The 14,179-nt window shown below is 44.5% G+C and overlaps 1 protein-coding gene across 1 annotated transcript in view; it reads right to left on the bottom strand.

Annotated features, from left to right (window-relative positions):
- LOC119159460 (polypeptide N-acetylgalactosaminyltransferase 1) overlaps positions 1-14,179 on the bottom strand; it is a 121,106-nt gene that overhangs the window by 55,825 nt on the left and 51,102 nt on the right. The window contains exon 3 of the mRNA XM_037412222.2: positions 3,806-3,986. Within this exon, the coding sequence (XP_037268119.1) occupies positions 3,806-3,986 (181 nt within the window). The remainder of the gene's footprint in view (positions 1-3,805; positions 3,987-14,179) is intronic.

Here is a 14,179-nt window from a genome sequence, read left to right on the forward strand (position 1 = left end):
ACACTCGCCTCTGCCCCATAGGGCCTACTCAACAGTGTTAAACACTGGCCCCTTTAGTCAACAAATAAAAACATACATGTTTCGCCACCTAAGTTGGCACTGTGACGCCAAGTGCATTGACCTCGTACTCGCCTCAAGGAGCATGCAAGAGATGCAACACATGCTCAGACAGAACTATATAGTCGCTTACAGCTTATAAGAATAAATGCAAGCTCCGCCTACAGTCATCAACATCCCACCAGGCAGCGCCTGGTGGGATGTTGACACTGTTTGATGCCAGGCAGAATTTGCATATATGTCTTTAATAAATTGCAGTCAGCTATTTATGTGACTTCAGGCAGATTTCACAAATTTCAGAAATATCATTTGCACGTACAGGCTCGTCTTCATTTTGCTAGTGTTAGGTCAAAAAATTATACTTGGCCAGTTTCGTAAAAATTCCGATTTCAATGCTCTGCAAAACGTAATGTTCCAAACGACAAACACTTAATTTATAATGTGCGTAATATTCGCATCAGCAAAAAAAATGTGTTTATGGTTAAAACAAAAATCACCATTTATTGATCTGCTGCACACATGAATGACAGGCGTGCTGCTGTACAGGAGGTGGAGCGTGTATTTATGTTTAGGTTGTAACCAAGTATAGTTGACCGTTGCCTGTCGAAAGACACGTGTTCGATTTTGATAATGTGACAACACTGGCACAGGAACAATGATAGGGTTCAATAAAGTTTGCAGAATCATGATTAATCCGTCGTAGTGAATCTGCATGCAATAGTAATCGTGACCCCCAGCCGGATACTTACGGCAAGATTGAACTAATCTTGAATCGGATGTAATTTATGTATAATGACGATACCACGTGCATATATGAAACGAAACGTCTATGTTTTGTTGTTTTTATTCCAATAGCAACTATGTGGATGGTCTCAGCTCGAATTTTCCGCCAGCGTCGACATCGGTGGCATTGTCACTCACAATACATGTATGCGTATTTATATATATATGCAAACACAAGAAAGAAAAATAACCCAGAAAAAGACTCCGGCACACAGAATCGAACTTGAGACCTCTTAATCTCGAGTGCGAGGCCTTAACTACTGAGTTACGGAGGAGCAAGTCCTTCAATATTCAAATGGCTAGCTATTTATATCTACCACTTACCGCTGTTGGTGGGCATCTCGGGGGGAGGGGAAATATCATATTTTCAGCATTATCAGCAAGATGGCGCAATGAGCGCGTGTCGCCACATCGTCATGAAACGGCGGCACACCCTCTCATCTCCTGCACGTACTTTGCCCCGCAGAGAGGGGGGCAGAGTGGATGATCACTTGTGCGCTTATCTCGCGGTACGGAAAATCGTAGGGCTTGACTGGCCGTGGGCTTTTACCGTAACGATTCTCTTCTAGTTACCCGGTGCACAAAGGTCAATGCAATCACTGCACAGTCTCCATTTGTGAAAAGGGCGCGCTTTTCAGACACATCGAAGTAACAATTTAGACGCTTATTCGCGTTTATCTGTACCTGTGAGTACGTTTCGTGCATCATTTGTGCATGAGAAATGCAGAGTACGTTTGGATCTGCTTGCCATTCTGCACCTAACCTTCCAATTAGTTGCAATCATATTCATTGCTTCGCCTTTGTGGCAAAGCTGTGACTTTTTCATTAGTTGAGTGTGAATTCCTTGGCTTTCGGAGCATACAGCAGGAGTTCGCACACGAAGACTACCGACATGTGCACTCGCATTACATTCTCGCAAAGTCCCAATTCTCCCAATATCTTTCATGTCAGCTTTGTCCCATAGAAGGAAGTTAGTTCTACCGAATATTTCCAGGGGCTCCCGTACACAGTTTTTAGATCTGTTTTGTGACGCCTGTACAACGCATTCCTGTGGATATAGTATTTGCATTTGGGAAGCGCGGGTGTTTAAGCTGCTGGTGATACACTGTTTGATGCCACCGAAGAAATTCATTACAGCTCGCAACACGATCACTCTTTGATAGCGACCAGCTAGGGCCTATCTCAATCGCACTTATCAAATGCGATCAACAACTTGATTGACTAATCCAGATCGACTTTGGTGCAGACGTCAGATGAATTGAATTGAGATCCAGATTTCGATTCCCGGTTAAGTGTGACTGTGTAGCAACTGACTTGAATCAGGCGGGAAGAACACCGAGATGATGCATTTCTATTTTGTAGAGATATTCATCTTATACGCAGAAGCGCTGCCGGATTTAACACTGCATGTTTATAGTTGAAGGGGGAAGGTGGAAAGAAAAGGGGTGTCAGTCCAGATCAAGCTACTACTTCCTCGATTCCACGCAAGCACAACCAAAATTGAGGCTAATGCACTGGGCGTATTCATTTACCTTTTATACAGCCTCTCACTGTTTTCATGTGTGGTCGCCGTCGTATAATGCCGCTATATTTGACTGGTTGGGAAGCTGAACGAATTAGCCAGTAATACAAGCGATTAAACCTATAGGCTGCGTGATTTTATTTTATTCGGCTACCAGGTATCCCGGTGGCGTAACCAACGAAGAGTACGTCTCTGTTCTTGATTAAGCAACAAAGCGGCCACCAGAACGATCAGCACAGCAGTAATTTAATAAGATGCACGCATATTACGGATCCCTGCAGGGCAGGTTTTACACAGCAGTCAATGTAGAACGGTCGAGCTACCAGACGGACTGACCGAATCAGTTCAGAGAGTTAAGGCGGCATAGACCGCGCTTGATTTTTCCTGTGGGTATTGGAAAGCACAGCTTCACTTGAATTAACAACTTTCCAAGTTAAATTGTATCATCGAACTCGGTGGCAACAGCGGCCCGAGACCAGCTTGCCACCGAGCAGTGTCACTGCTTCGAAAAGCGAATGTTCAGCCGACCCTGCCGGTACTATGTGCAAAGCTTTCCTTGTATGTCGCTGTCGTACAACGCTCATATATAGGCTTTGCTCGACGCCATTGAGGATATCGTAATGAGATTTAAATAAAACTATGGGGTTTGGCAAATTTTGCTGTAGACCAAGCGATATTATCAGTTATAAGAGTGCAGTCTGACAAAAAAAAAAAAATGCACACTAGTGTAGTGACTGTCACATGATAGGTTCTCGAAAGCTATAGAGAAAAACAACTAAAACTGCACTCTTTGACACCAAAAGTCACCTAAAACTGCATTTTCCCATTTGACTCGTTCCCTGTGGAGGTAGATCGTTCTTTCGTCCCGCCATCAGAGCCCCACGAGCCATGGGAGTACAGGCATAAATTTTTCTTTTCAGGGTTGGGGGAGCGAGGAGGGTGCACCTTCTGGGTCTGAAGTGGAGAGGTGATTGAGAGTCATTTTGTGCGCAGTATGCAAAAGAAATTTCAGGGTGGAAAAATGGTGGAGGACACTGGCCTAGTGTGCCACCCTCGACTATGCCACTGCCATGAGTGGGCGAGGTTTTAAAGGCAGTGAGTGTACGAAGACAGTGAACACGCCGAGCACAACTTCCTGCTGATGTGTGATGATGAAGTACTTGGTATGGTGTCATTTGTGCATTGTGCTTATTGTCTTCGTGCGCTCGCCGCCTTTAAACAGCCTTTCATTTGGGCGGTGTTATATCAGCGGCCTTCCGGCAATGCAGAACATTTTCAGCGAGAACACAGTCGAAAGCTTCGGCTTGATTTTCATGCAGTTCAGCCAACGTAAGCACGCTGACAATCTTGACCCTAGCTCCTTGGCTGAATGTTCGTCATTCTATCGTCACAGCCACGGCAGTCAACAGTTACGTACTATGAATGTGAGCTCTCTCTCCTCACCAGTGGTCGGTAGCCTCGCAGTGCGAGTCGAGGAAGACGAGCACGTCGCCCGACGCAACCCGGGCTCCCGTCAGTCGGGCGCGAATCAGTCCCTGGCGCTTGGGCAGCGTGATGAGCTTCACGAAGCCCGGACGGAAGTGCCGACCAATGAACCGCTCCAGGCGGCCATTGGCCATCTCGTCTGCCAAGGAAAGAAAAAAGAGATCAGGCTCAGTAATGTATGCAGACAAAACATAGCCATCTTCCTGCGACAAAAAATTAAGTGCCCCTGTCGACCTTATTGTACAAAGGATTAATCCGCTCAAAAATTGGCCATCACTTAACATGGACATAATTTATAAAATAATTAAGGTGCACATCAACGCCTGCTGAAAAAAAAGCTCAACGTGTCACATACTGATACCAGAGATGCATATTTAACCAATGAGCCTCGCTGCCACGATATTGGGCAGCTGAATTAGGCATTTCTTTTTATTTATCAAACAGTGCCAGGGTAGATGCATGTGCATGAAAAGGCTCGCACAGTCGACGTTTCATGGCCTTCACGTCGTGGTATGCAAAAAAAAAAAAAAAGAACCATACAAAGATGGTGGTGTTTGTGCGTTCTACATAAGGTGGCCTATAGTGCCAGAGATAGTGAATACGATTTTGGTGAAAATAGATCACCTCTCACCTCGTAACACATGCGACCGAATGAACACGACAACACTCTGTGAGAAAATGCCGACGTTACCCGATTCGGATTCAACGCTCCGTATACACTAAACAGTACAAAATACAGAACAACGTAGTAAATCAAAGCTAAACAGTTTCTACGACAATGTGGTGCTCATAAAATCAAACAGAACGGGGATTTTATAGGTAGAGCACGCCCCGCCCCCCCCCCCCCCCCGTGCATTAATACTAAAGACCATGCTATTTACGAACCCGGTCACGGTGACTAGACATGACGCAGACGTAGGTCGGCATTTTGAGAGACTACTCACTCATACTCACTCACCACAATTTTTTCACCCTTCACACTCACTCACATTCATACTCACGTCTGCTCACATTCATACACATGACTACTCACACTTATGAGTACTCACTCTCGTACTCACAGCTACTCACACTCGTAGGCACTCACTCATTTCATACTCATGACTACTTGCACCCATAAGCACTCACTGACTTTATACTCACGTAAACTGACACTAATAGGCCCTCACTAATGTTCATACTCACAACTAACACTTAAGAGAACTCACTCTCGTTCATGCTCATGCCTACTACACCCATTTGTCCTCACTCACGTTCATACTCACAAATACTACTCACACTCGTAATTACTCACCCAAGTTCACTCATACACACTCACACTCATTCCCGCTCATACTCACTCCTACACGCAGTCATGGAGTCCTAGGCACTCGCTCACGATCACACTCACGTCTACTCACACACATAAGAACTCACTCCCGTTCATGCTCACGCCTTCGCAGACTCATATGCACTCGCTCACTTTCATACTCACATCTACTCACCATCATCATCATCATTAGTAGCAGCAGCCTGACTCTACGACCCCTGAAGAACAAAGGCCTGTCCCCTTTTCTGACAGTCAACTCGGACCTGTGCTTGCTTTAACAACTTTACACCAGCAAACTTCATAATATCATCTGCCCACCTAACTTTCTGTCTCCATTTCACCCGCTTGCGTTCTCTTGGAATCTGCAAAATTAATCTGCAGAAAACAAAATTAATGTACAACAACCTGGGAAGAGAACAGCGCTTTGAGATAGGTATCAGTGCACTTGAAGTTGCAAAATAGTAGGTCTACTTAGGACAGGTAGTAACTTGCGGAGCCGAGCTACGCTATTGAAATAATTGGAAGAATAAGACTGGGGTGGAGGACATTTGGCAAACATTTTTAAATCATGAATGGTAGATTGTCACTATCTTCCAAGAGGAAGGTATGTAACAGCTACACCTTACCTGTACTTATTAACCTACGGAGCACAAACCTGGAGGCTTACAAAGAGAGTTCAACCTAAGTTGAGGGCGACGCTGCGAGCAACGAAAAGGAAAATGACAAGTGTAACCATAAGGGGCTAGAAGAGAGCAGGGTGTACCAGAAAACAAACAGGTGTTCAGGACATGATGGTCGAAATCAATCAGAAATATTATTGCGGAGGGCACGTAGCCCGAAGGTATAATAATTAAGCCTCACAGATATCTACTCATGCTGATGAGTGTTACCTAACATTCATAATTAGGCCTACTATACTTAATGAGTGCTCACTCACGTTCACACTCACGATTACTCAAACTCGTAACCACTCACTCACGCGCATACTCATGCCTACTTACACTCATAGACACTCACTCACTTTCATACTCACGTATACTCACACTCGTAGGCTCTTACTCAAGTTATACTCAGGCTTACACACACATAGGGACCGACTCCGACCGCGGCGGCCGCACTTTCTATGAAGGCGAAAACGCTTGAGGCCTGTGCGCTTAGATTAAGGTGCACATTAAAGAACCCAAGGTGCTCTAAATTTCCGGAGCCTTCCTCTACGACTTTTCTCATAATTATATGATGGCACGCTAAGCCCTAGAATTATTATAGGCCCTTACTCGCATACTCACACCTCATGCCCATTGCTACTCATTAGTGGGCATACTCACGGCCACTAACGCTCGTAAGTACTCACTCCGGTTCACCCTCGCCTAATCATGCCCATGGGCGCTCGTTCCTGATTATACTCACACCCACTCATACTCATAAGCGTTCTCTCACGCTCACACTTACTTGGACTCATCAATAGTCACCCGCATTCATACTCACATGCACTGACATACCTACTAGCTCACACCTCTACGCACTCGCAGCACTTCAGCTCTTACTCATCTATTCAGATGGATGCATACCCTATCACGTCCACACTCACACTATTTCACACTCATAGTCGCTCATCATTCACGTTCATACTCACACCTGCTGAAACCCATTGGTACTCACTATCTTTCTGTTGGTGAGTCCAAGTGCTGGGTTAGACTAGTGGAGTAGAGAAAATTGTTCCTTGAATTTCAAAACAAAAGAAAAGATGTTCCGCTGAAATTGCGAGTAGTGTGAACACGTCGTAATTCTACACGAAGTAAGGGTAACCAGCAGCCAACTCCTGTTGATCCGATTTAGCATCACTACAAAATAATGATGTATGGGAATACGGTCACTCCCAAGAGAGGTTGCTTTCACGCCGTTTCTCGCATCAGTGATGATACAGCACTAGCAAAGGTCACAACGCGCCGAATAGTCTACGAGTCATTTGCTGAAGTATACGGCTAGCGCTCATGCCCATATGCAAGCGTGTGAGGTGGCTACACCCCTACTACCAAGATGAGGAGGAGGGGGGCTCCCTCTCTGCCCCCACCTTGACCTATAAAGGAGGAGGCACTGCGATGAATCTTTCTACCACCTTGAAGGCGCCTCTGCACCCGTTTATACACACGCACGCAAGCGTTCGCCACAACAATGCCCTAATTGTTCATAGTTGCTGCGTCAGCCACACGGCCTTCCTCTCCCAATTTTCCGGCATTCCTTACGCTTCTTCTCCCAGGCAAATATGAGCGGGATGTTTCCTTTCTTCTTGAGCATCAAGCGATGGCAGGTATGGCATGCGGGATGATGAAGCCGCATGCGTCCTCTATGCGATGGAGATGAGCCGTTTCTTTCATCTCTGCTTCAGCCGTGTTTCTTGCCAACACTCGCAAGCTTTTACTCGCAGATAGAACTTGCGAAGCGCGGAGTGATAGTAGCGGTTTGGATGTAGCTACGTGAAGGTGAGTGGCACAAACGCGCCATCGTCGCAAGTTCATTGAGAGGACGAAAGCGTACAGCTGAGGACGGATGTGAGACACCAAAGCAGAGCGATGGCTGTGTTGTCCAGCTGGTCAAAGCTGCCCGAATGTTCTAAGCACCCCTCACCTATTTTCGTCTATTAATCGTGCCAGCTGGCTGCCACTAGCCCTGCCTTACATGTACTTCATACGGAAAATGATCGCAATAAGATAAACCTGTCCAAAGTGTTCATATATTTACTAGTGAAAGAAAACTGCAATAACCATCGAATTATGCGCATATTTTTGCAGGATAGCTACATTGCTACACTAAAGAGTTCCTCTGTTGGAAGATTCAAATGATCCACCACGTTTCCATCTGTTCCATTCTTGCCTTCACTACCCTTCTTGAGGGTGGTGTCTCCTCACCACTTATTTCTTGTATGCAAGGCACGCGTGCAACGTCATCACTAAGCAATGTATCAGGATTTTGCGCTTGTTAGCTACAACCTGTCATCTGCGCTTGCGCTGTGAAGAACGCACACAAAATGGAGCGAAATCAGTTGATTGCACACGATGCGAGGCCAGAAAAAAAACTTGTGAGTGAATGCATGGGAAAGCTGGGAGGGGTAATATTGACAACTGATAGTGTTCTAGTATATGCAGCAATCGAGAGCATATATTTTAATGTTGTCACGTCAATAACCATTCTGGTGCCATGAAGTGCGCCAAAAAGACTAAATAAGATGGACTATATTTACATGTGTCAATTTTAGCATGCTTGTGTTGAGGCTAAAAACAAAGTGCGTTCCTGAAAGTGGAATGCGTGCCTTTGTCTCAGATTCCTGGTATTTTAAGCCTTCAGATGTGGTATAAACCGGCGCACAGTAACTATTAAGCACGCTATTAGAACAAGATAAACTTTTGGCATTTTAAAAACAATGCAAAACTGGCACGATAGCATTCAGCCACCCCTAAAAGAAACATTAAGGTAGCGTTACGTATACTCAGGTTACTCATGAAACAATTGAGCGCATTGAAGCTCATATTGTTACGGGGAATAAAGTATACACTGGCGAGCAAATGCGTACTGGCGAATATACTGGCGAGCTAATGCGTACAACACTGCTGCAGCCCGAGCAAGTTCACGTTCAGCACTTCGTCGTCGTCATCCTCCGGCATCTACTTAGCCCATGACAATACGAGCGTTAATGCTCTAGATATCGAAGGGGCTGCCACATTGAAGGTTTTCCTCGCTGCATTGTCACTTCACTCTTTGGGGTGCATTCGTATTAAATAATGGTAGCATGGCTCTATGTGCTACTTGCAATATGCACATCAACCAGGGAGCACCTAGGAGTATCTATGCGAAATGCGAGTGTAGCATTTTTTGATGGTCAGCCTGCTTCTCAAACAGGCAATGACTCAGCACAATTTTACGCACTTGCACATAATTCGTGCATCATGAGGCGTAGCAAGCATTCAGACATCGTTTAAAGCTTCATAATGGCGTTACAAGCAGTCAAAATGCGCAGTTACTTGCCTTCGTAGGCTACGATGTGCGCATGCCAAATGCGAACGCTCTCGACAGCTTCATTACTACGGTAACTACACTGCCACCGTTATCATGGCCCGTCGGAACATCACCCAAGACGCGGCTATGCAACGCGGCGCGCCCGCTTCGTTCGTGCGACTGTCCCCAGCCCATTCCTACAACACTAGCAGGGCAAGCGGGTGCCAGGGCTCGCTATCACGTCAGCGCCTCAGCCACCTTGGCGCGACAGTGAAGACAGCACTGTCACGGCATCGCCTTCTCATGGAATGTATTGCATGTACTGTATTTCTGAATTCGAGAAAGTGTGTGCTTTTTCGGAGCTGTTTACTTCCTTTGTGGGTTGCGCTCACACGGAGGCTTCGTTGGCTCCAGGCCGGAAGTGACGATTGTAGGGGGCCTCATTTATGGATCTGTGCACGTGGACAACGTTCATGGACAGCCTGCGTATGCAAGGTTGTCGCGGACAGCCAAATTAAACTACAATAATGAGTTGATACCCTTATATGCTTTTTTGTACTAGCCCATGTTATGTGATTGATACTATAAATTATCAAGGATGATTGTACGCTGATTGCAGATTGTGTGTGCATGCTGAAGACACAATGTGTAGCGTTTAGATGCAATTGCATGTAACCCCTAATAACATTTGCATTGATAATCAAGGTGCAGCGTGCGTCCACTCGTGCAAACAGGGAAAAAGTAGACAGCACGAAGAACGCTTCGGCGTAGTAGATAAATATAGACTTTTGTTTATTATAGACGATATAGCTTGAGGTGCACGTTAGGTATGGCATTTCCAGCATGTATGATGGAAATCGGCTAAATTAAACACACCGAGAAGGGAGGTGAAGAACTCTGATTGCATACAATACCACAGTGCGTGCTGCCAGTGCCGCCACCGAACAAGTTTTTACCCTCGTTTGTGGTTACAGTTTTCGTGATTTGTCTGCATCTCTGCTGAGGGTCTGCTTAACAATATTAGAATAGAGTGAGTGAACGTGGCTCCGAGCGTAGTATGCACGGTAATTCTATAGCATTTGTAAAGTGCTCGTATTTGAATGACTTCCAAGCGGGATGGGCACGGGGGTCACAGAATAATGCAAAGAAAAACATGTACTGCTGAAGCAGAAAATCCCCCTTTTAACATGGGAGCTGTTTTAGGTTTAGCGTAGATTTTTGTAGTGTACACCATGGTCTACTAGTGTTGTAGGCCCGGGTGCTTAGATTTGGGTGCATGTTAAAGAACCCCAGGCAGTCCAAATTTCCGAAGCCCTCCACTACGGCGTCTCTCATAATAATATGGTGGTTTTGAGACGTAAAACACCACATCCGTATCCGTATCCCTGATGAAATTATGAACGGAGAAACCGCTGTCACAAATAAAAACGAAATAGCAAACGCATTTAATTCCTACTTTCAGAGCGTTTTCTCAAGACCACAAAACTTGAGTATTATGACGGTACCAGGTCCTTCAAGCCTAATAAATATATCCTTGGAAGGGGTGACAGAACTATTATTGCGGCTAGACGTAAAAAAATCGACCGGCCCTGACGGTATCCCAGCTGTTTTTTTAAAGAGGTATGCTGAAATCATAGCTAGATTCCTGGTAATAATATTTGATGTTCCGATTAAAACTAGTTCAGTGCCCGACGATTGGCTGCTAGCACGTGTAATTCCGGTATTTAAGAAAGGTAACAGATCATTAGTCAGCAATTATCGACCAATCTCCCTTACCTGTATTTGTTGCAAATTACTTGAACATATTATAGCGAAATATTTAAATACTTTTCTTGAACAAAATAAAGTAATTCACAGCGCGCAACATGGCTTCCGACGGGGATTATCTACCACAACACAATTATTAGCAACTGTTAACGAGTTCTCCAAAGTTCTGGACAAGTCTGGACAGGTTGATGTCATCTTTATGGACTTTTCCAAGGCCTTTGACAAGGTCCCGCATAGCAAGCTAATAGATAAGATGAAGGTTATTGGCATTCCTCCGGAAATAATTAACTGGGTCATAGCATACTTAACGAACAGAAAACAGTACGTAGATATAAACGGTTTCACCTCTGGTTATTTGGGGGTGTTATCTGGAGTCCCGCAAGGGTCAGTTCTCGGGCCTATACTATTTAATATTTATATTAACGATTTAGTTCAAGCCATCCGACCTGGCGTGTCTGTTAAGTTATTTGCAGACGATTGCATAATTTTTAATACCATAAATTCTATCTCTGACCAGCATGACTTGTGTGAGAACTTAATCTACATAAAAGAATGGTGCAAAAAGTGGGAAATGGTAATTTTTTGAGAAAACTGCATATTTATGTCTGAGTAACAAAATCCGAAAACTGGAGTTTACTTATAATGTAGGTGGATACGCTATCAGGCAAGTAGAAGAATTTAAGTACTTGGGCGTAACGATTACATCGAAGCTTAGCTGGACAGCACATATTGATGATATATGTTCTGCTGCCAGGAGAAAATTAGGCTTTCTAAAATATAAATTGGGTCGGTCTTCTAGTTCACTACTATAAAGTCATAGTTCGTCCTTCTCTTGAATATGCCAGCATTGTGTGGGACCCCCACACAGCTGGTAATATACAGAAAATAGAAAAAATACAACGATTAGCTGCTCGATTTATATACAACCGGTATAGATGTCGCGATTCGCCGTCAGCCCTGTTGCAGGATGCGAACCTCCAACTTTTGGCCGATCGAAGGAAAACTGCACGGCTTAACTTTTTCCGCCTTTTATACTTTTCCAGATCAGGATTGCATGCACCAGATTACATAACACAGGACACAACCAGGTCTTCACGTCATAAACATAGTCGTAGCATTACACCTATATTTGCACGCACTAACATTTACAAGTATTCATTTTTCCCGAGAACTGTCTCTGATTGGAATGCTCTGCCCCATGATTCCCCTATGCTCAACACGCCGAGATGAAACTATACCCTTTTCTTGTTGCTTAAGTCTGCTTCTTTGCCTGTATTTGTCCCTTGTTTTTCACGAATTTTTAATGTACATGAATTTTGTTCTGCAGTGAATGTATACTGCAGCGGAAGTGTATGTATGTAGAAGAATTTTAAACTGTATTGCCCTCTCCTGCATGGACCATACTTGGTCCGCAGTATGTGATAAATAAATAAATAAATATCAATCATTAGTTCGCACTCATACCTGTGCCTGTGTTTACGTTTCATGCCTTGTTTTTGTTTAAACAGCGCGTTAAGTGTCAAACGGTAAACGTTGTTAGTTCTATCTCGTCTTTTGTATGTTGTTTTCTTGTGTCATTTGTGCGTGAGCAGCGCGCTGCACGTATGATCTGCTTGCCGTTCTCAGCGTTACATTACAATAATTATTGTTATCTCATTCATTGCTTCGCCGTTGCGGCGAAACTCAGACCTTTTTTTTTAATTTCGGACAATCGTGTTTTAACCACCGAGGGGATATCAGATTAGGCGCTGATGGAAACTCTCCGAGACCACGGTGATGATAGATCTTCGGAGGTCAACTCGTCACGCACTTTTGTTTTTCGCAGCGCCGCAAGTTTGCAGGCTGGTAGCTTTCGCGATTAGCCGATTAGGTTTTGCAACATGACAGCGCGTTGAACATGATGCAATGAACGCGATATTGAAAAATTGTAATGTTATGAGAAGTAAGGCTGGCATCCAACTTCTTTGGATCCGATATCGCGGAACTTCTACAAAACGCTAGTGTGAGCAAATACGATTGCTCCAAAGAGAAGTGCTCTTTTCACACAGTCCCTTCTCGTTGAAACCGCACTGATACTTGCCGAGATAGCAAGCGCACCAGCGATCGCGAACGCCCTTAAAATCGTTCATTAGTGCTGCTCAAGCAATTCCCCTCCCCCCCTCCCCACACTGTTTCATGCTCACTCAAGACAGGTGGTTTACTTTCTGTATGAACATTCCACGGCAGTTCTAACAGGCGGGAGATGTTATGCACTTTCCAGGCAGCACTCGCGCGCTTTTACCCACTCGTGAAAGTTGGGATGCGCGGGGGCATGTTATCAATTTGCACTTGTTACGGAACATGGCGGCGATAGCGAAAATCCGCCGAGAGTGTCCATATAATGGCTGTCGCTATATTAATGTAGTTTTTTTTACTGTAAAATAAGTATTTTGGGTCAGCTCTGCCTTCAGTCCCCCTTTTGTTTAATTTCCGCTTTTATTTTCCGAATTTTCGTACTGAACCTGCATATAACAAAATCCTCCTTATAATGAATTTTCCCAGGAATTTATAAATTTCGTTATATCCAGGTTTAACTGTACATGGGAGGAGTGAGGACCTTTAGCGGTGAACTTCCGCACCCAGCGCTGTCATGCCAGACCTGTGGGCTTTTCCGTGCTTAGAATGTGTTTATGTGGTGCGAAAGGGAGATCTGGTTTGTTTGCATCTAGCTAGTATATCACCGCAATAGTATGCTCGCCCGCCTGAGGAACGCCTTCTGGACGCACTTTATCATGAGCGAAGGAGGTTTAATTTAGTTACGTGTGGAATGATGAATGTAGACAGGCTACAGAAGATCATAAGCTAGAAATTGTATAAATAACCACTAGAACGTAAAAGCTGTGTGCACAGTAAGTGGCTAGCTCATGCTTATGTGTTTGAGACCTCTGATATTTTGTGCATTACATTTCTTTTCTAAGTCTTCCTCCTGTTCTATCCTGTTTTCTCGGATAATTTGAAACCTTAAATAGCTCATATGAAGTGGTATGTGCCCACTTGTGTGGGCGGGGTACTAAAAAATATACCTATGTAATTGGTGTAAGCCTAGCATCTCGTTCAATTGGTTTATGATCGGCCACACAGTAAGACTAACATGACTAATCGGTGACGAGATCAATACCTGGACATGTTTACCTTTTACGCCAGCATTAACAATAACAACTCACAAGGTCCTTCATTGTACTGTCGCCTTAGAAAGCTCGACGGGAAAAACACGTTGTTTTTCTTCA

Source organism: Rhipicephalus microplus, chromosome 1 (assembly GCF_043290135.1).
Source record: "Rhipicephalus microplus isolate Deutch F79 chromosome 1, USDA_Rmic, whole genome shotgun sequence".
NCBI lineage: Eukaryota > Metazoa > Arthropoda > Arachnida > Ixodida > Ixodidae > Rhipicephalus > Rhipicephalus microplus.